We start from the raw sequence: 22,477 nt of genomic DNA, 5'->3' as shown, positions 1-22,477 counted from the left end.
TTTCTACTCTTGTTGGTTGCTATTACTGCATGATGTCCCACCCCCTAAACACTATTCAATCCTACTGTCCTCTGCTCTGACATAAATCTAGCAAAAGCTTTGTTTCTTTTTTTTTTTTTTTTTATAGACAAAAGCTTTGTTTCTATTCGCTTGGGTTTCAACTTTTAGCTGTATATTTCAGGTGGCTTCAACAATTTTTGAGTTCGAGAGACCAAATTTTGTCAAATCACCCAGCATGATGATCCGTGAAATAGTTCAAAAGTTAACTGGAAATTTGAAACTCTACTGTTCTCTTTCACTAGCAAAAATTTTTTAGTAAGTAATTTGTCTTACTTGTCGGTGCGTAGGATGGCAAGCGTAGCTCAATCTTAAACTAACGTGTCTTTAGAATATGTGATTTTTTTACGTGCATTAAAAAAAAGGCATGTATAAATTGTATGAATCAAATGGTTTTAAAAAACACATCACTTTAATAAACTAAAAAAAAAAAAATTCAAATACTATGTCAAGTTGTAAAATGTTAGTTTGCAGATTAATCATATTGCAACGTGATAATACTCTTTACACCCATTTCATGCAGGCTGACGTGGCGTGTTTTAAGTAACTTTTCATGTCAACTACTTAAAACACATCAAAAATAGGTATGAAGGGTAACATTACTCAATACAAAATATTCACTTCGACTCGACGATAATAGTATTATGATACCGCCAGCCTTCTTTACCAAACATATACAAAAATTAAGATTTTTCAGAAGTGGATTGATTGATTTTTTATCTCCCACATTTCCGCAAATACATTTGCTTTCCCTTACATCTTTGTAGCACAACATTTGCAATCGAACGATGATTATCCACCCTTAAAAAAAAAAAAAGGCAGGACAAAAAAACATGTTTAGGACCTTTAAGAAACAAATTGCTTACCTTCAAACGTTTGCCCATAGTTCCAATTTTGGGGAGCAACACTGTAAGATGCAAGTGTCACACCATCACTGGTAGTGACCTCAAAGGAAAGAGGTTGATTCCTTAAATCAGCATTTACATGCCAGTTTTGCCCCCAGTTCCGACCCATTGAAAGCCAACCAGTTCTTGATCCCTTGATCTTCACTGCTACTACATCACCAGCACCAGCAACATTTGTGATCAGCACTGAGATGAAGATATTTGAACCATCGATACTAAATCGGATCCCCCCTTCCTTTCTGCACTTCATCCTATTCAAACCAATTTAACAAAAATTTCCTCAGTTTCTTTTTGTAAACATTGGAATCACTGGTAAGTTGGGATGGAGCTTTATTACCCATGGCACAAAAATGGACTCCTATGGGTTAAAGGGGCACAATTGTAATTTGACACCTAGTAGGAACGCGCTTCAACAATACGAAATTTATAGTACGCGTAGGTTAGCAAACTAGATGCGGAGCGTAGGATAAGGTAGTGTGAACGTGCTGCGCATGTTAGCAGGACACGGAAGAGTAAAGCAGCAGCCGACAAAAATCAAAGACAGCCAGCTACTGAGAAAGTCGGAAATGAGAGATTTGGGTGACAATCTCATACAAACAACCACGCGGAAACTCACTGTGCATGCTAATCTTAAAGAATCTTCTCAAAAACTGTAAACACGGACATGCATTGTAAGAAGAAAGTGATAAGATAGGGTTGCGAGAGTACCTGCGGTACTGAACGGGCATGTTGCCGGCCTTCCAGATGGCGATCTTCTCGAAGGCATCAATGGGGAGGACGAAGTGCTTGTTGGGAGGGTTACAGTGGCCCCCACCGTCGGGGGTAAATCCGTAATTGGGAGCGCAGAAGTTGGTGGCCGTGACGATGATGGACGTGCCAGGGATGCACCAGCGCAGGTCGTCCACGCACCGCAGCTGAAAGCACGCGCCGCAGATCTGCCCGCGCTCGAAGAGCGTCTCGCTCAGCCCCACCGTGGCCATGCCGTACCCGGCCCTCTTAAGGTCTCCGTAGCCGCACGCCCCGCCCACCGTGTCCCGGGGGTCCGACGCCGCGTAGTAGGTGGCGCGTGCGGGTTGCCAGTCGGATAGCGTTGGTGATTGCGACGGGGCGGATGAGGAGGGCGAGAAAAAAGAAGAAGAGGAGTCGTGGGAAGTAGCTGTCGATGATAGCGTTAATAGGAGGATTAGAGCGGGGACTAGAGGTAAGGACATTATTGATAGCGAGAGACAAACAGGGTGAGAGCGAAGAGGAGAGAGCGACAGAGGAAAGGTTTCCTCCGATGAATAACGTTGGATGCTTTTGTTTGTTTGTTTAGCTGGAGTGGAGTTTGCTTTACCTTGTCTTTTTGTATTTGATTAGACTAATAGTGGGCTTGGGCATTGGCTTTTGTTAGTACTGATGGGCTTTTATTTTATTCGTTGTTGGCTGCTTTCTTCACACAAACGCTGGCCCTTTATTATGCTTTTTAGCTCATGCAATCTCCCAGATGATAGCTCCACAACCACAACCACAACCAGACCCACGTTCCTTTTTGTCACCTTTTTTTTTTTTTTTTTTTTTTTTTTAATGAATAATGCTCTGTATTTTTACAAGTATTATTAGAACAGTTAAGAGTGTTGCTCCCTAATAATCCGATCATCCCTCATTCTCGCAAGCTCAACAGTACCTCCTATAAATTGATAGGCAATTTGCATATAGCTTTTCAAATTAACCTTCTCAAATCATAATTTCCTTTCAATCGGCACCCTTTATTAACATTTCGTATTAAAATTGACAGCAAGTTACGAACGTGATTTACACGTGCAAATTTTTTGTTGGAAATGTATATATTACGAGTAATGTTAAAAGTCACTTTTGTGTCACTCAAAAAATAATGTAACTTCTAAAATTACCATTAATTATTTGATTGATTATTATTAAATTTGAATTAAATGATTATTTTAAAAGTTATATAATTTTTAGAGTGACACGAGATAACGAATAAGGACCGTGAATGAAAAGTATGATATCATAAGGACGTTTAACAAAGAAATTGATTGAAAGAGCTCTTGTAATTTTCTTGATGCTGTCATTATTCCATATTTGACTGCAAGTTTCGTTGACTAGTGCTGATCTGATTTGAATGAGCTGTAACATGAGCTGTAATGCAGTAAATGTTTAGGTATCATGGTCCAATCTCCTCAGCCAGAGTCACTAAGAAAACAGTCCACAGGCAATGTCCTTTTCAATTCCTGGTTCCGCGCATACCATGCTAAAACCATTTAGATAAATTATGCTCAGAAGTCAGAAGTCCGCTGATAGAGTAACACAACATAAGAGGCTAATTTTGATTAACATAGTAACCGAGCAAGTGATTTATAGTTCAAAGAAGGAAAAAAAATATATTAGAAGGAATAAAAAAGCTAAGGCCGAGGACAAGGAAGAAGCAAGAGAAGATTATGATTACAAGATGATATGGGCTTATGGATTTGAACAGTAGGAGGTAAAAAGAGAAAAAAGTAGATGAGAATTTGCAAAGCTGCAAAAAATGGCAGTTGTTCCACAATTTTATTTCTCCTCAGGCCATCCACAGCAGCTGAAACCGCCCCAGTCCACTAAGCTGTACCCAGATCAGTCCCTCGGCCGGTCAAAAGCTGTATATGCTAACAAAAGGAAACTGCTGTAGGTAAACTACAATGGAGGTACACTACCAGCAAAGTCGAATTTGTTTCTCTTCCCTTTCTTGATCTGTTGTTGTTGAGGACAGGGAGTCTCTCTCTGCCACACATCTTTTGTATGGTACAAAACCTTTCACACGCTTTTCAGGGCTCGTTCTTAGCTCAGAGAAGGCTGATTCTTCACTTCGTCTTAATTGAAAAACTAGATGTGCCTCTTGGTTCTCATTTTTAAGGATAAAGGGACGTCTTTGGGTCTCAGCCTCTGAACATTTATCTCCATTTTCCGCATCATTTACTGATCCGGTGTTTGAACCAGTCCAGGACTCTTCCTTCTGAACTTCTTTATCTTGGATTTCTCCTAGATCGGAGTCCACATATGCTTTTGATGGCTCCGCCTTATGGATTGGTAGGAAAGGAAATGGTAAACCCCCATAAAAGGTCCACCATGGTATAGGAGCACCAGAATTAGCTTCTACCAGATTTGAGTTCTCTTGCTGGCATTGTGCGAAATAGTGAGCACCATGTGCTCCATGGAGCATATGATGACTCCAAGCACGTTCTGTATTACCCAGTATAGGTTTCACGGGCAGTAAGTTCCTTGGCAATGCTTGCACAACTTTTTCCTCACACATGTCTGCGGGCATTGATTTGCCAGTCCCTATGGGGGGAGAAGATGGTCTGTAGCAATCGGTTACTAATACCGTCCTTCCAAAAAGCTTAAGACTCCGAGTTGATGCTTCCTCTGATGCACCTTCTTTTGCATACACGTTTTCTTTGGGGAACAAATCGAGTTTCTGGGAGTTGAAGACAACATCAAAACAATATCAAATAAATGAGAGGTTCCATTGAAATTTATTGAATTAGACAAAATGTGGTCAACCAGAGGATCAGCAAGTACCGTAGATAATTGCTCATCAGAAATTGAACCAACAGTTGTTAGAGCAGGTGATGGAGATGCACTTCTCTCGGTTGATTGGTTCAGTTCAGATGGTACTAAGCCACCAGATTGGACAGCAGCTGCAGATGAAACAGGGGATAAGCTACCACTTGGTGTATCTGAATCAGTGCAACCCACTGTATCCGAACCGATTGCAGATAATACTGATGTTGGAGATTGGTTGTCTCGTTCTGAAACTGAGAAATCTGGAGATGCAGACCTTATTGGTTGTTCTGTTGCGGAGGTTTCTCTAGGTGGAATTACAAGCTTCCTGGGGTAAGGATGCATAGGCTTTCGTTTTGGTCGAGGAGGAGGAATTTCAAAAGGCTCCAAGATTGTGCTACAACCATTAGAGTCACGAGTGACCTATGAGAAAGACAAAAAACAGAGTCAGAAGGGCACCAATTATGAATGCGTGAACCCATTTAGAAAGGTTGCACACCCCAGGCTCCATAAGAATTCAACTTACATTAATATATGGGGTTATTAGATATTATGGTAGAGATTGGGTACTGGAATAAGAGCAGTAAACCTTAGAGAAGAATTTTTGAGCATGACTTCGAATCTGAACTGCAGTCTTTGTGCCCACATGTTCTGTTACAGAAAAAGAACAGTCTAAGCAAATCACAACAGCTAAGAAATGTGCTTGATAATAAAAAATATGCATTCAATCGTACCCTCTATCCGTCGCCAAGTTCGACCATACAGCTTTAAAGCCTCGAGAAACTTCTTATGCTCTTCCTCCGACCATCTTTCTCTTTGTTTTGTGATCGTGTACGGTTTCCTAACCTATAGAAACAGTAACAATGGATAGGTAGAAAAGCGTGTGATCAGTCTTTTTCAAATCAGTTGATTTATGGACAGAAGAAGAGCATGAAGAATGCAGAAAAGATGAAAACCTTGGGAGCGTAATCATTTCCGCAAGAAAACTGATCCCTTAGTTGAAGGCCAGCTACAGAATGTAGGCCAGAACTCAAAGATATTCCATTGCTGGCCTGGAGAACAGAATGTAAACGAGCACCCACACTTTCATCCTACAGGCAAAAGAGAAAACAAATGGCATTAAAAAGAATTCCCTCCGTCCCCAGCACAGTTGCAAATTTGTAAAGAAGCAAACAAAAGACAGATTAAAACAATTCCACCCTCCAATGCCACTAACTAATTGCATTTCGGAATTTATGAATTGCCACAATACCTACATATTCTATTAGCACGATTACATCATTGTTGGATGAAACAAATAATTATGCCCGACAAAGAAACAGAATATAGCAGAATAGCCCAAACCAGGCCTAAAAGTGATTCAATAACTAGAAAATCTGTTTTTTGATAAGTAATAAACTTGAAAATCCTACCACGCCTTGCAATATAATTGCCCAGTTACATTACTCCCAAAAACTGCATTACAATGATATAGTGAAGTACCCAGCAAAAACTGTCCAAATGAACAGACTTGCAAGAAATTTGTCAAAATGGATAAATTGACAAGAAAATCAAATCACTTTAAATCATTTCATCACTTGAAAGTTCAAAACAAAGAAGAATAAAAAAAGACTAATTTCAAACAGAAACTTCCCAACTCTCTTCATTTATAAACCTCCTTTAAATTACAAACGTTTTCTTCAGTCCATAATATTATAGCTAAAATTAAAAAAAAAAAAACAAAAACACAAAAAAACAAAAACAAAAACAAAAACAAAAACAAAAAAAAAACAAAAGCATGCTTTCAAAGTCAAAATTTAATTGAAAACATAGCTGTAGTTATGGTCATGTTTGACTCTAATTAATCCACATAAATGATTGGAATTCAAAAAGGCATAGTTGGTAATTGAATATCAACAAATCACAATTTCAGCGATCTATATAAAAATATGTACATCCTACTCGCTGGCATCAGAACTAATCAGAGCAGTAAAATAATAATAAAAAACCTGTTTATATATAAAAAATTAAAAATTAAAAATTAAAAACCAAAAAAAAAAAAAAAAAATCAGTGATACCTGAATAGCCATAGCTGCAAAAACTCCAAATCTCCGTTTCCTTAACAGGGCCAAAGCACTCTTAGCACTCTTTGCCTCCGCTTACTACTTTTGCACGAAGAATCAATATATTCATAGATGTTATGGGACCAACTCTGTAAAGTTATGGACCCATCTGATCCAAACAAATCAACCCCAAAAATAATCCAAAACCCAACTTTTTCTCTCGGTTTCCGGACGAGTCCCAGCTCGTAATTCTCAGTAACCCTAGAATTGAACAATCCAAAAGCGCTCAAGCTTCGTTAGTCAAACCACAAAGGACTCCGATTCGAGTCGGCAGCTTCACTGATTCAGATCGAGAGCGACCAAAGACCACGAAATCTCTCTTTCTCAATAAGCAAACAAAAGAACAAAAATTTGCCTGTGTCTTGCTCGCATAAAAACCACCACCACAACAACAACAAGCTGTGCCACAGACAAAGATAAAAAAAATATTGCACGAAGTCACCTAGAACCCATCTTTAGAAACGGTTTTCCGGGAAAAAAAAAAAATTGAAACACAGTATCAGTATGGAAGAAACAACGGCTTTCCGATCACAGGAGACACAGAATCTCCTCAATCCCTCGCCTCCAACTCACCGGAAAACCACTGTAAAAAATTCACGAGAGAGAGAGAGAGAGAGTTGAATTAACGGGGATTTGGAGGAGGAGAAGAGAGCAAGAGAAAATGGGTTAAGGAATAGTTAGAACTTGGGTTTTGATTGCGAAGAAAAGGAGAAAAGAAAAGGTCGCCACGTCAGAGCCTAATTTTTTCTTTTTGGTATTTTAAAGAGTTTTGCCAATCGAATGCTCGAGAATTCGATGGCATCTTGTGGCTGGCGTCGCTGAAGGCCTCCTACACGTGGCGTGCGCTTTATGACGCTGCTGTGTTATTATTTCGGTGAGGGAGGAAAATTTGTGCGCCTAGCGGATAATTCAGACAACAAACCAATACTCGCAGAGAGTGCCAATACTCTCTCTACTCGCGCTTGATTGAGCGACCCACGTCACGTGTTGTGGCCTCTACTTCACCGTTTCAAGTAGATCTGCGTCCTGCTCAAAATAAGGGAAACAAAGAAGTGAGATAATTTTTCTTTTCTTTTTTTTAATTTAATTTATTAAATTTTTTAGAATAATAATTAAATTTATTATGGATTCAAATTTTAGCTCTAATTTTTAATGTCTCACTCATTAAAGAATAATTTGAAGTAATAAATGAGTTGAATATTAAAATATTAATTAAAATAACCGAGGATTTACTGATCTTTAAAAGGTCCCGTTTAATACTTTTTTTTTTGTTTTAAGAAATTAAAGTAATTGTTGGTAAAAAAAAGAAAAGAGAAAGGAATATTCTTTATTTCATCGAATGAAATTGTACAATATTCGATTTGGTCTAATTATTCGATTTAACGCATCTCAACGTAGAGAAGCTTTTTGGCAGGTTGCAGAGTTAAAAGTGAGAAAAGAAAAACCAATTAGGACGCTGTTGACAGCGTGGATGTAGGTAGAAAGGAGAAACATTTGTTGAGACTTCAAAGCGAGTACGAAGAGCAGTGGTTATAGCAGGTAGTGGAGGGAGCACTAATAATAATTCCGGAAGAGACAGAGATATCCAATAAATGGACAATATCCGACGCACGAAAAATTCGAGGATATTTTGTGACGAAGAGAAAAAGCTAAAATATCTACGGCCTCTTAAAATAACCGAGACAAAGCTAGTCCACGAGTTGTGGATCGAAAAAACAAAAGGCGCAAGATAGATGAGGATGACGAGCCTAGTCCCGTTGTGTCGTGTCTCGCTGTCAGGTGGACTTTATCTCTCTTGCGCTTTTCGCCACGTCATCGCCACTCGCCGCCCCTTGCTACGCCCCACGCCACGTGTGCTGGGCCATTGCAAGAGAGAAAGGGATATGGATGGTTCTGGACCACATTTCACATTTGTATGGACTTGGACTTTTTAATTTTTTTTTTTTTTTTTTTTTTTTAAGTTTTAATGCATTGTGAAAATTTGCCGACCACAAGATGGGTTTACGCTTTAGAGGGGTGTGTGATGGGTGTTACCGGTAATAAAGCTTTGTTAGGCAGTGCCAGGTGTCGGTGAACGTGGAATGTACTACTCAAGTTGAAAACTTGAAACGTGAGGCACAAAATCTTTGGCTTGGATATACGCTTTATTTTCTCCAAAACTTTCCACGTGTACTGCTCAGATCTGGTTACCGCATTTGACACTTTGCTTGGTGGATTGCCACTTTTGTCTATGGACAGGCAAGCCTAAAATAATCTTTTTTCTTTAATAAAAATAGTTATTTATTTTATGTATTTTAAATGTATTTCGTAGATGTGATCAATAATAGAACATTAGGCGGTTTCATTGTTCAACCACATTCACCCATGATCCAGTCACTTTCCAAACGATTGGAGTTGTAATTACTGACTGACTATTTAGTGGCTGTAATGATTGATTGTATTTTCAGGAATAGGAACTTTTCCATTTATTGTATTGAAATGTAAAATGGTTTATTGTTCTCATTTGCGTAAATCATTATTTGTCACTTATCCACACTCTCAAACGAGCAATTGTGAGATAGCCCCTTTTGAAGCTTGTGCTATTCCGACTAACCAAATAGGTGGGTCCTATAAGGGCCTTCTTACAATTGCCTGTCTAAATTAAAAATAATATGAACAAAAAATTGCATTGGATCTCAATCTCATTCTAAAGATATACTATGCATCATTCTCTTGACCATCTTTTTTTGCAAATCTAATAGATTCACCATTAATTTGTGGACTCATGTGGGTCCTACAAAAATTCAATGGTGGATGCACCCATTCATTATAGGGAGATGGTTGAAAGATAGTTAAGAAAATGATTTTTAGCATTTCTCCACTCTAAATATCTTTTATTCTCACTCTTTTCTTCCACATCCCCTCTTCACCATCTCTATCTTTCTTGCAATTCCTCAAATTATATGAAAATATAATATCGTTGTTGGTTTATATTTTAATTCAATATAATTTTTAGGTTGTGTTTTTAGTTGTTTTGTATTAATATTTTTATGTTACGAATAAAAGTTGATATCTATAAGATAATATTATTGAATGAAAAATCTAATAAATATTTGTTGATTTTTCGTACAAGGAAAATTGAAAGAGTTTTCAATTAAAATGATTTTAGCTAAAAACATTTTTCAAAAAAAAAAAACCATTTTACACCAAACGGGACACAAATCATTTAAATTTTGGATCAAAATCTCTTACAACTGTCTATTTCTTGCAATCGGCAATATGATTCCTTGCAATTCAAGTAAGGAATTGTATGAAATCTCAATCTTTAAAATTTTAAATGACCTAACAACATACAATACTCACACACACACACACATATATATATATATGAAATTTAATCTTGCTTATTAAAACTTAATCTAAATGCAAGAGCCATGGTAATGCAAAATCATAATTGTATCTTGAATTGTAATTGCTGATGGTATTTTGTTCTGATATGCAGGGGGCGTCGTAGCTACCCAAAATCGTCATCATGCCACACTTCTTTATGAAGTTACTTTTGGTGTATATTCTATAGATATTATGTCACATGATAATTTTTTTTAATTAAATTAATATATTTAAATCAACCACTGGGGCTACATGTCTCTTTATTCTTGTAATGCTTGTCAATGTTCATGATTGTCAAATAAATCCAAATTTCTACTATTTAAGAGTATGCTAAATTATAAAAGAAAAAAATAAATTACTCATGAATATTGAATTATCATGATACTTAATACGAATCTTCAAAAGAATCTAATTTTACTTCACTCTATGCGTTCTTTACGTCCCTTTTGGTCTGTCACCCAAAAACTTGGTTAAACTATGAGGAGGATCCGGATCCCACTAGGGCGATAGACAATTATTACTTAATTCTGCTGAGTGCTGTCTATCTGCCACGTAATTTGTTGAAGATAATGGTCTTAATGCTCTCATCCAAAAAGTACAAAAAGAAAAGAAAAGAAATGGCCACACAATGCTCTGGCATCGAGTATGACATATGAGCCTCTTTTGTAATGAAAATATATATTGATGGTTTAATTACATATTAACCCATCAATTGCTATTTATTTACACCTTATTCCCACAAACTACGACTGTCACACTCGACCCAGCTTTAAACTACAGTTTTTTGGCAAAAAGAAAGAAAGAAAGAAAGAAGCCTTCACCTTAGGCCAACTGTCATATCAAACGAAGAAAAAAAAAATCAACTCATAATTAATAAGTTAAATTGAAGATAATGACTTATTTAATAAAATGAATTAAGTTATTATTAACTTATATAGTTTTATATTCATGCTTCAACATGACTCGAACTCATCATGTGAGCACGAGTTACCATCTATAAGTACCGTGACAAACAGTAGTTCATAAGGATAACGTGTAAATAAGTGGTAATTAATAGGGTTAAATACAATTAGCTTAATTTTTTATTTGGGGATAAATTATAATTTTATAAAATATGTTTGAAAAATGGTATAAATTTGTATGGATAAATATTTATTACAAATATGTATCACTCGTATAAATTCATTTTAAAATTATAAAAATTTACTTATTACAAGGCCAAGCCATAAATGTATTAACAACTTAGTAATCTACGTACGAACTAATTAATGATGAGAAGTGCTAGGGATCCAAACAAATGAGTTTAGAAAAATTTATAAATTGACGTGGCAAGGGTTTTTAATTTTTTTTTAAAAAAAATACAATTTTCTCTCCCTTATCTGCCACCCACAATCAGCCACATCAATATAAAATTTTTTCTGAATTTATTTGTTTAGCTCCCTAACACTCCCCATTAATGATATTCACATGCTATTTTAGGCATATTGCGGACTAAAATAATATTTGGGCTCCTCCTTTATTTAAGTAGCTTATGGACATTCTCCATAATAATTTCACATAGACTTTTTCCAACCGTAAAAAGGTCAACTCAATATTTTTAATAGCATATTCTCAACAACAAAAAAGTTTATTATTATTATTATTATTTAAGATAACTAATTATGAAGGTCATAAAAGGCCAAATAATCTTTATTAGGCCCAATGTCTCTAATTTTAACTTTTAGGTGGTGTTGTTTAAGGGGTAGTTCAGTTGGCTGTAAATTATGCTTCATGAAATGGCAGAGGTTAGTAGTTTGAATATTTTTCCAAATTTTTCCTGTCTTTGTACGAACATGTAAAAAAAAAAATTAAAAAAAAAAAACAAAAAAACACTTTTAGGTGGTGTCCTATTCAAACCCATTTGACTCTTACACACTAGTTTTACAAATTTCCTAGTTTATTGATGTTTTTTCATACCGGATGATGTGTTATATTTCTAAGTGACTTTTAATATCACACTTTAACAAAAATAAAACAAAATTCCAAACTATTAACCACTTATTAGTATTGAAGCACGCATTATGGGACGGTAAAAGTAATCAAAATCTTATTAGTCAAGAGGCTAATAACCCAACAAAATAGTCAATCAAGTCAGTAGCCCGTCACTAATACTAATACCTCAAATGAGCCCAATCAAAAACCTGGTTCTTCTCTCGCTCAAAAGATACTTCATTAACCCATTCGATGAGCCCAAGTTCCTATCCATCTCATCATAGGCCCAACTCTAAGACATGGCCTAATTACCCATTGGACCCAACGGAAACCATAGGAATCATGAGAGTATGACAAATAGAACAAACCATCTTATAGTTATTGTTTTTGTAACCTTAATGTTGTTTTTGTTAATATTTAGACATGAAGTAATAGTTTATATTAGGGCCGGCAATTTTGACACGACCCGCGAATCCGACACGAACACGACACGAAAAAACAGGTATTGGATTTGGGCTAATCGGGTTCGGGTCGTAATCGGGTCTACCCGATTAAGACCCGAAAATTTCGTGTCTGACGGGTCGACCCGTCAGACCCGGTTTTTTCGTTCTTTTTCAGTATCCGGGTCTGGCGGGTCGACCCGCCAGACCCGGTTTTTTTCTTTATTTTTCAGTATCCGGGTCTGGCGGGTCGACCCGCCAGACCCGGTTTTTTTTCTTTCTTTTTTTCTGCCTCGCTTTAGACGGCTCACCTCACTCATTTTTTTTTTGATTTTTTGTATTTCTTTTTAGTAGCACACTTTATTGACAATTTATACAATAATGGTAATTAAATCCATGTAGCAAGATTTACAAAACATGCCTACGGGCTATGGCTACATTATGGTACATGTATGTATGCAAGTTTTCTCTTTTCTCTTTTTTCAATCACACATGTGGAAGTAGAAGTTTCCAATTTAATTGGTAAAGCAGATTCTATTTGATTCAATTTCTCTTCTACCAAAATTATCACTCTTTTTTTCTTTTTCTTTAATTGGTTTCTCTACCTTTTGTCTGAAGAAATTTTTGGAAATATTATTATTGGCACTCAATCCACAAGCAGATCTAATAACCAGTTAAGTACTACTGTGAGAAGATTTTCCGTACTCTTAAGGCCATTTGTGCCCAAACAGATGCATATATATCAAACTTAAAAGGAGTTAAGTACGTAATTACCAACAAAAGAGAAAGCCAACAAGAAAACTCCAAAGGAGTAATTCTATTCATCAAGCTGACAAGAAACTGCGATTTTTATTGTTTAAATTAATTTTTTAACACTTTTATTACATGTGGGACTAAAGGGTGATGATTGAGAGCACACAGCGTGCATAGCACGCCTGTGCATTTTATTTTTTTTAATTAAAAGAAAAAATTTTACACGCCGCGTGTTGTCTTCATTTACCCGGGACTAAATTATAAGTGGACTATTTTAATAAATGAACTTACTTGTTTTAATTTTAACTTTTAAGTTTATATGAAATTATGAGTTTAGTAATTTCTTTTGGAGTACAATTTGTCAATTACGATCACTTTCCAATTTTTTTTTTTTTTTCTTATCCTTTATTAAAGCCTTTAATCTCTTATAACTCAATTTTTTGCATTGATTATATTGATGTATCAGTATTATTATTACAATTTTGAATTTTATTTTTTTTTTTTAAAAAAAATTTATAGTTTAGGGTAATCGGGTCGTGTCGGGTCGTGTCTACACAATTAGACCCGGTTATTTTAAACGGGTAAAACGGGTCGTGTCGGGTTACCCGGTTATTTTCGTGTCATAATCGTGTCAAACCCGATTACCCGTTTAGCTAAACGGGTCGTGTCTGGATATAGGCTAATCGTGTAACGGGTACCCGCGGGTCGTAATCGGGTCGTGTATGGGTACCCATTTTGCCACCCCTAGTTTATATCTAGGGACACTAGCATTGGACTAGCCAAATGAGCTTTTATTAAAGCCAAAATTTGGTTTGAACCATATTAAGATCACCTTACAGACTCTCTATATCTACAATATTTTTTGGAGTTGATACAATTGTTAAGATAAATGATTAAATGTAACTAGCAACTGTATCAAAGACAAATAATTGTATATATCCACTTTTTTATTATTATTTACAGTCTCTGCGAGTATGGTTGGACGAGTTCCTTGGCTTCATGGGATGGTTTGGGCTATATTAATTCTTGGGTTGAGTCGGGGCTTGGTTGAACTTAAAAAAACGACAGTGGCGGGTGAAGTAGCGTCAGAACAGTAATGAGCAATGAGAGAGAGATCAGGAGGAGAAAGAGATTGAAAGATTAGTTAAAACAAATTATTTCATATAATAAGGATAGAAATGTTGGATTTGAAAAAAAATGATCTCGTATGAATGTGATATTAATTAATTAAAAAATAAAAACTCATTTTCTGATAACGGAATTGCATATCTTGACAACGAGATACAAATATCACATAATATCAATTCTCACGCTATTTATTAATAAATGGTGTAAAATCACTTTAAAAAATAAAACGACATTTGGCTGCGAATTGATTGGTGATCAGGCAATTGGGTTGGCGAAAAGGGACGAGGAAGAAAGAAAGGTAGCTGGACGTGGTCGATTAAGGTGGCAAGATGGTGTAGAGAGAGAGAGAGAGAGATTATTGTTTTTGTGAGTTAGTTGTCGGGGCAAACTAATGTCACATGCTTTTTGTTCCTTTGCGTAGAGATTCAAATTGATCCAACTCGATGTTTAAAGACTACATTAACACGTACGTTGACAACAAATATAAGTGTCTAAAATTAAATTGATCATATTCGAATAGTAAATATTAAATTATTTTAAACCCAATCTTAAGTTAGATGAGATCGTTTTAATGAAAGCATTAAATTTTTTCTTGTGTTTTTTTTTTTTAACCTCAACTTCAGCCGTTCCTAACAATGAAGAATGAACCACAAAAAAAAAAAAAAAAGCCAAAAAAGCCAAAAAGAGGTAATCATCTTCAAAGGGATAATGACTACTATAGAATATATAGAGACCAACCAAATCACCCAAAACATGCTTTAGAGGGAGATTTCGCCACATCAACATGGCAACATGTTTCGGGGAGTGACTGGCTACCCTTTCAAGGTGATGGCTATTTTGATTATTTAAAAAGGGTGATGATACAAAATATGCCGGCATGTATGAATAATCATGTATGTCTTTTATTTTTATTTTATTTTTTTTAAATAATTATAATAATAAAATAAAATATTTTATTATTTTAAAATATCACATCACTCGCGCCCGCGTGATGTTTAACATCACCCATTTAAAAAACATGTTTGAAGGCATCAATGGGGACGAAAAGTAGTCGAACTAGGGTCGAATTACCCTAAAAACATGCTTGAGGATACTTCAAACATCTTTAATCTACTTTAGGAGGGTTGACCACCTGTTCTCAAAATGGGGGATAATCGGATCACCCATTTAGCCTTAACTTTGTTTCTATTTTTTGTCTTCTCTTTGGCTGACTCTCATCATTTTATTGCTAATCACATGCCCGGCAACTCCTAAAACTTGCAGGATCTCTCAATCCACCTTAAACCACCCAAGGGAAGAAAGTTAGTTAAATCTATTGACACGAGCCCCTGGATTTTGACAACAACAGCGGGAACTTGGGTGAGGTGTCACCTTAGCGTAAAAGAGGCGCCAATCTTTTCTAGGATTGGACGGGGGACAAAGCTCACAGCATCGTCATATTCGGCTGCATATTCTCCGCAATAGAATTCCTTTTTTTTTTTTGTGTGTGGGTGTCAAGTACTCTACTCTAAGCACCACTGCCATCACACCCGTTAGCTTTCGACACGATTAGGCTTTGTTTGTATTTTTTAATTTTATGCGTACCCCCTCCAAAATCAGAGTCATTTGCACCGTACGAAACAAATCGTCCCCCATATATACAAACAAACTTTCTCTTCTACACGCACTTTTTATTTCCAGATAATTCGTCTATCTCTCTCTGAGCAATGGCTGCCGCGATTCTGAACGCTGCTAATGCTGAGAAGCTCAACAACCTCAAATCTGCTATCGATGGACTCAACCAAATCAGGTAGTTTTTCATTCATTTACTGTAGGACACTCTGATTCCTATTTTTTTTGCTGTATCGGATCGAATTGTGGTGAATTTCTTGACTTCCGATTGTTATTCGGATTGTCTCTCTGCATTGGAGTATTAGATCTTAGATCTGAGTTTTAGTTCGTTCTTTGATTGTTTCGGTTTGTGTTTTGCAGTGAGAATGAGAAAACCGGATGCATCAACCTCGTCGCTCGCTATCTCAGGTGAACTATGCGTGAAGTTTTGTATAATTCGCTTAGATTTTTATGTGATGTTAAACCGTGCTTGCTCAGAGACCTGTTTTTTAACCTTTTCTGTTTGTTTGGTTGTCGAGAAAACGATGCAAGAGGAAAGGAAAAAATATGTATTTTGTTGATGTGATTCTTGATATGTTAATTAAAGATCTGGGGCTTCGATTTTAAATCTAATTTCTGTTCCTAAATTTTCCAGGCAGCCGAACGGTTACATATTATATTTTTTGAAGATTAGAAAATGGATTTGTTTTGACTTATTCTTTGTTTGGTTGTGATATTATGTGCGTTAAAGTGGCGAAGCGCAACATGTGGAATGGAGTAAGATCCAGACCCCTACTGATGAAGTAGTGGTTCCTTATGACACCTTGGCACCCACTACCGATGGTAAAGATCTTGACTATTTCTCCCTTTGCATGAACTTTTTCTTCTCTTTTTGAAAAATAGTGCAATTTTATAATCTATCTACACATGTCAATTGATTCGGTTTGAATAGTATCAGCAACTTATTAAATATCTGAATGGATGCAGATCCCGTGGAGGCGAAGAAGCTGTTGGACAAGCTTGTTGTGCTAAAGCTTAATGGAGGTTTGGGGACAACAATGGGTTGTACTGGTCCCAAGTATGTGATTTAGTCTAACTTCCGATATATTTGTTTTCTTGTGTATTTGTTTACTGGTCGAAAGCCTCCATTAAAATTGTGATTCTCTAGGTGATTTCCATTTTCAGATGAAACTTGAAGCTTAATAATAGAGTGGAGTGTGTTCTGTTCTTTGCTTTAGAAGTTCAGATGCTATTAATAATGTTGCCAGTAGTGTCAAAATTTTAAGCTATTAATAACTATATCTCATAATGGGCTGTAAGCGAATCAACTATATCTCCAGAAAAATTCGTAGTTAACTTTATTTAGGGGGCAAAAATCCATTATTTGTGCTGTAATTTTTTTTTTTTTAATGTATTTTACTTTTTAACTTGCTTGTAAATTGCACAGTAATTAGTTAGGATTATCTTGTTTATTCTTTTTACACCCCTTCTTGTTCCTCATCAGTAGTCTGTTTTTGTATTTTACTTATTTGTATAAGTTTTCCATTTTTTTAACGGCCATGTATAGCTTCAATTACTTGGTGGTCTGCTTTGCTCCTGCCTTGCTTACATTTTGTTCAGTGTATATTTTTTCCCTTGAACTTTCCATTGATAAATTTGTTTCTAATAAATTGAAATGCAGGTCTGTCATTGAAGTTCGGAATGGGCTGACATTTCTTGACTTGATTGTTATCCAGATTGAGGTCTTTGTCGTTTATGCTACACTTTTTTTCCCCCCTTTTGGTTGTTATACCTTGGCTTGCAACTAAACTTCAATTGTTTATAGAATCTCAATTCAAAATACGGGTGCAATGTTCCGTTGCTTCTAATGAACTCATTCAACACTCATGATGATACATTGAAGGTAAATTGTCTTTACTTTTACTCACTTATACTGTAATCTCTTTTTTATTAGATTTTCCTAATGCACTAACAAGTTTGTTGTCTGGTTCAGATCGTGGAAAGATACTCTAGCTCAAATGTTGATATTCATACTTTTAATCAGGTCCGTGATACTGATTCTTAACATTTTTTTTTTCTAAGCATATCGATTCTCTAATAGCTCTGCTTTAGTAACTACTTCCTGTTTACTGAAAACTCAAAACAACATATTTATACTTTATCCCGAATCTTTGGATTTACACAGAGCCAGTATCCTCGTCTTGTTGTTGATGACTTTAGTCCACTGCCAAGCAAAGGACAGACTGGCAAAGATGGATGGTATGTTTTTTTTATTTAAATTTATTATTTGGCTTACACTTTATCATCTCATGGTGAAACTCGAATAATTTTAACTGATGCAAAATGTTGGCAAGATGCTAGATATATGCAGTTGTTAATCCTTGCAAACTGAGTTTTGCTCTTTTTCTACTTACACGTGAATGTTTATCCATAGACTTTCGTGCTTGTACAACTATGGTAAACTCAGAAATACGATCTATAGACTGCGAGAGGATGGTGGTAGAACTAAACTCTTTCTTCTTCAATACTCTTTACCTCAGGACAACTACTTTAGATTTTCCTAATGTACTTTATTTTCATCCTTTTCTTGATTTTTCCCCCTTATAGCTAGGTGTCTTTAGCTATAAAAAGAAAAGGCCATCAAAACTACTAGAGTCCTTTGCCTTTAGTGGTTTATTTATTTCATTTTTTGCCTTTCCACTCATGACTTCTGAATGCATGTGACATGAAGGTATCCTCCTGGCCATGGGGATGTATTCCCATCCTTGAAGAACAGTGGCAAACTTGATGCACTGTTAGCACAGGTCAGCACCATGATGCATTTTATGATCACCTGAATGTTCACTGAGACACCAGTATGCTCATAAGCTTTATCTTTTGCCATATTTCCTTTTTGTCTCTGAACCAGGGTAAGGAGTATGTCTTTATTGCCAACTCGGATAACTTGGGTGCTATTGTTGACATGAGTATCCTGAAATTGGTTCTCAGTGACATCTTTTGGTTTCTAGCTTCGTTTTTGATGATACTGCATGGAGAAAAAAAAATCCTTTCAACTGCCTCTATCCTTAACTGGCTTTCTTAGAAATCTTAAATCATTTGGTCCACAACAAGAATGAATACTGCATGGAAGTGACACCCAAAACCTTGGCTGATGTGAAGGGCGGCACTCTCATTTCTTATGAAGGAAGGGTTCAGGTATATAATTATCATCCATTTTTAATTTTGCTTCATTGCAAGCTTCTGATTTTGTTTTGTCAGAAGCACGGCAGAGGTTTTGAAGTTAGTTTTTATCTAGATGCTCAATTGTGATTTGCTTGGGATAAATCTAAATATAAAATTAAAGCATTAGCGGTATGTTGCATATGCTCTTGACATATAATGATCAAAATCTAATAATGATCATTTTAAGTTTAATGGTGATTTTAAAAGCCACCTCACATTTGGGAGGATACAAGGATGACTCTTGTCCTCTTTCTAACATTACTCTTTCTCATATAATAGATTTAGTTTTTCCAATATTAAAATTTTAGTCATTATACAGCCAGTATTAATTACCCTTCCAAAATTTCTCATTTTGGCCAATTTTTGAAAAGGAATATAAACATATTGGCATATTGTCACATGTACAAGGAACATAGTTTTTAAAGACAAGGCTTATCGCTAGGTTTTTAGCTAGCTGAAAGGAAAATGCTTCCCATCTTCCATTTGTGGACTTAACTTTTGCTGGCCCGAACTACAAACTCTCTTGTATATGACATCTTACATGAGAATGCTTTCAATACCTGCAACGTAGTAGGGTATTGTTTCTATAAAGAATTTTAATGAAGATTATATTGTAGGCGATCAGCATCTGCTTTCTGATACCACCAATACACTACAATTTTCTAAAGTCTAGTACATAGAAATGTGATATATGATAGTTTCTAGTTTTTCTTTATAAATGATTGCATTTATTGACATTTTTTCTTTAATTACGTGATGCAGCTACTGGAAATAGCACAGGTTCCTGATGAACATGTAAGTTCTCGTTCTATCTTCCAATCTTTTCTCTTCTTTTGGTTTCCTTTGCCATTTTAATTTCACTTTGTAGATTGAGTACTGCTTTCAGTATCCAGAATTCTCTCTATAGAAGACCAAAGATACAACTGAGTTGCTAGAGTCCCTTATATAGCCAAGCTGATACACAGCCAGCTAGGCAGTTGTAATAGTGTACTAATTCAAAAGACCGTAATACAAAATTGGCATTATATGGATATAATAATTGACATAATTCAACCAGCGAGGTATCAGCTAAGCTAATTCTTTGCTATATGTTGGTGTAGCTCATCACCAAAAGAAGCTCATGATGCAAAATGGATTGAAGAACTTAATTGACTGCTTAACTGCTCTGAAAAATAGGCACCATTTCATAATTTCATAATTGATATTTCCTGAACTGGGAGGTAGAACAACAAAAGAGAGGGTCGGTGCAAGGTGTATAGGATCCATGTTGGAAAATAAATGGTGTAAGTACTTATTAACTATTTATAAATACTAATAAAAAAATCATTCCCTAATAGTATGTGAATGTGTTTACCTATAGAGAAGAAAAAAAACGTTGAGAAACATGGAAGTATCAATTTAACGAAGGAGGTGATATCATGCAAGTTAAGTTTTGAGTAATTTCGTGTCTGTCTCCACCAGTCAACCAGAATAGGGTGGCCATGATTATCCAAGCAAAGTGCTTTTTGCAATAATGAGGTTGTCATAATCTAAAATTTGTGTGAAGATGTCTTTGGCAAGTTTGTGGTTGACATGAAGTGGTTTCTTTGAAACAGGTCAATGAGTTCAAGTCGATAGAGAAGTTCAAAATTTTCAACACAAACAATTTGTAAGTCATGTTGGCCTAAGTGCTATTAACAAACATTGATTGAATGCTAACAAGATTTCACACAGGTGGGTTAACTTGAAGGCAATTAAGAGGCTTGTGGAAGCTGATGCACTAAAGATGGAGATCATACCAAACCCAAAGGTATATTTGATTTTTCTTATGGTGATGCTCCTATATTTGATCCGGATTTCTGATGCTTAGACAGGCAAGTAACTGGTAGAAGTTAATCTTGTATGTAGGAAGTGGATGGAATCAAAGTTCTTCAGCTGGAAACTGCAGCTGGTGCAGCAATTAGGGTACTTATTGTACATAAACTTATTCCTAAGATGTTTCTAAAAGTTGAAATTTGATCTTGTTATTCTTTTCATCTTGGCTCAACCAGTTCTTTGATAATGCCATTGGTATCAATGTACCTCGATCTCGGTTCCTTCCAGTGAAGGCAACTTCGGATTTGCTTCTTGTCCAGGTTACCCTCTTCTCTGACATTAGGAATAGGATCTTGAATAGTTTTTTGAGGTTTGTCTTACAGTCCTTTTTTGTTTTGTTTTCCTTCCTTTTCTTCTTTGCGGCAGTCTGATCTCTATACATTAGAAGATGGCTTTGTTCTCCGAAATGCAGCTAGGAAAAATCCTGCAAATCCTTCCATTGAATTGGGGCCTGAATTTAAGAAGGTGAAAATTATCACAGAGATCTTGTTTTATTAGATGCTTGAAGCTTCTTGATAGTGATAATGATTTTGTCATCCACCTTAACAGGTCGGCAACTTCTTGAGCCGATTCAAGTCTATACCTAGTATCATTGAGCTTGATAGCCTTAAAGTGGTGGGTGATGTATGGTTCGGTACCGGTGTTACTCTCAAGGTATTATATGTACTCTTATTGCTTTACAGTTGCCCATTTCTTTAAGTGTTTTCCTATGACTTCCAGATACATTTTACTTAACAATTAGCAGATAATGTTTTGATTTTAATATTTCTGAAATACGTCTAATTGATTTGCAATTTTGCCTCCTTACAGAGTTGATGCAATAAAACCTTTAACAAATTCTAGCCGTTGATCAAAATTTTTACCCTGTTTCCCCCCCCCCCCCCCCCCTCAAAACTGCATCAGCTCCAAAAACATCTCATAAAAGTCCGAAACTCTGAATTTCTACCAAAACCCATTGTGGGTGCTTCAGTGAGGACTTAAAAGAATAGTTTTTCGTGTGGTCCATGCATGGGCGTACTTTGATTGTTGGCGACTGACTTTTCCGTCATTTTGGTTTTATTTTTGAAGGGGAAAGTGAGTATTGTAGCAAAACCTGGGGAGAAGCTAGAGATACCTGATGGAGCTGTACTTGAAAACAAGGTAAAAAGCTAGAATTTAGACCTTGTATATGATACCATGAGATTCTTTTACGATGTTTGGGCTGAGCATATCTAATTTCCATATCCAGGAAATCAATGCCCATGAGGATCTCTAAGCAAGTTGCTTTGAAAAGTACTGGAGAGTGTGCTCTTCACGCAGATCTTTCTTTTTGTTGTGCAATGCTCTTTGTATTCTGATGGGAAAATAAAAACGCAGTTTTGTTTGCAGTGTTTAAATGTGGAAGGCCTTTGGGCAGAAGTTATAACTTACCTTTTTGTTTTGTGAATGAAAATTTGATGGAAGTGTAGAAGTAAAGCGAAAATGAGTTTTTTAATGACAAGCACATGTTAGCTGTGCAAGTTCAGTTTTTTTATTTTTTTGGGCGGCGGAACTGTGAAAAAGTGTTGCG

The 22,477-nt window shown here is 36.1% G+C and overlaps 3 protein-coding genes across 3 annotated transcripts; 1 reads left to right on the top strand and 2 right to left on the bottom strand.

The window, feature by feature from the left end:
* Positions 1-732: 732 nt before the first annotated feature.
* EXPA13 (expansin A13) lies at positions 733-2,386 on the bottom strand. Its single transcript, XM_059594013.2, has 2 exons — positions 1,671-2,386; positions 733-1,213 (listed from the first exon to the last, which is right to left on the bottom strand). Exons 1-2 carry the CDS (start codon positions 2,171-2,173, stop codon positions 904-906), a joined length of 813 nt encoding a protein of 270 aa, XP_059449996.1. The 5' UTR covers positions 2,174-2,386; the 3' UTR covers positions 733-903.
* An 874-nt stretch (positions 2,387-3,260) lies between these two features.
* Positions 3,261-7,212, bottom strand: LOC132181077 (protein REVEILLE 1). Its single transcript, XM_059594133.2, has 6 exons — positions 6,557-7,212; positions 5,456-5,590; positions 5,234-5,345; positions 5,089-5,150; positions 4,518-4,922; positions 3,261-4,413 (listed from the first exon to the last, which is right to left on the bottom strand). The coding sequence occupies exons 1-6, from the start codon at positions 6,566-6,568 to the stop codon at positions 3,649-3,651; spliced, it is 1,491 nt and encodes a 496-aa protein (XP_059450116.2). The 5' UTR covers positions 6,569-7,212; the 3' UTR covers positions 3,261-3,648.
* Positions 7,213-15,708: 8,496 nt separating this feature from the next.
* Positions 15,709-22,408, top strand: LOC132181251 (UTP--glucose-1-phosphate uridylyltransferase). The gene is made up of 20 exons (XM_059594382.2): positions 15,709-16,051; positions 16,234-16,281; positions 16,604-16,695; positions 16,840-16,930; positions 17,534-17,594; positions 17,678-17,755; positions 17,846-17,896; positions 18,038-18,111; positions 18,584-18,656; positions 18,761-18,818; positions 18,935-19,047; positions 19,837-19,869; positions 20,670-20,722; positions 20,788-20,863; positions 20,962-21,018; positions 21,105-21,188; positions 21,295-21,393; positions 21,478-21,582; positions 21,997-22,068; positions 22,157-22,408. The coding sequence occupies exons 1-20, from the start codon at positions 15,969-15,971 to the stop codon at positions 22,181-22,183; spliced, it is 1,428 nt and encodes a 475-aa protein (XP_059450365.1). The 5' UTR covers positions 15,709-15,968; the 3' UTR covers positions 22,184-22,408.
* Positions 22,409-22,477: the final 69 nt, after the last annotated feature.

Source organism: Corylus avellana, chromosome 5 (assembly GCF_965113065.1).
Source record: "Corylus avellana chromosome 5, dhCorAvel1.hap1.2, whole genome shotgun sequence".
In the NCBI taxonomy this organism is placed as follows: domain Eukaryota; kingdom Viridiplantae; phylum Streptophyta; class Magnoliopsida; order Fagales; family Betulaceae; genus Corylus; species Corylus avellana.
The sequence above is the reverse complement of the archived record's forward strand: the minus strand, read 5'-3'. Positions and strand labels throughout refer to the sequence as shown.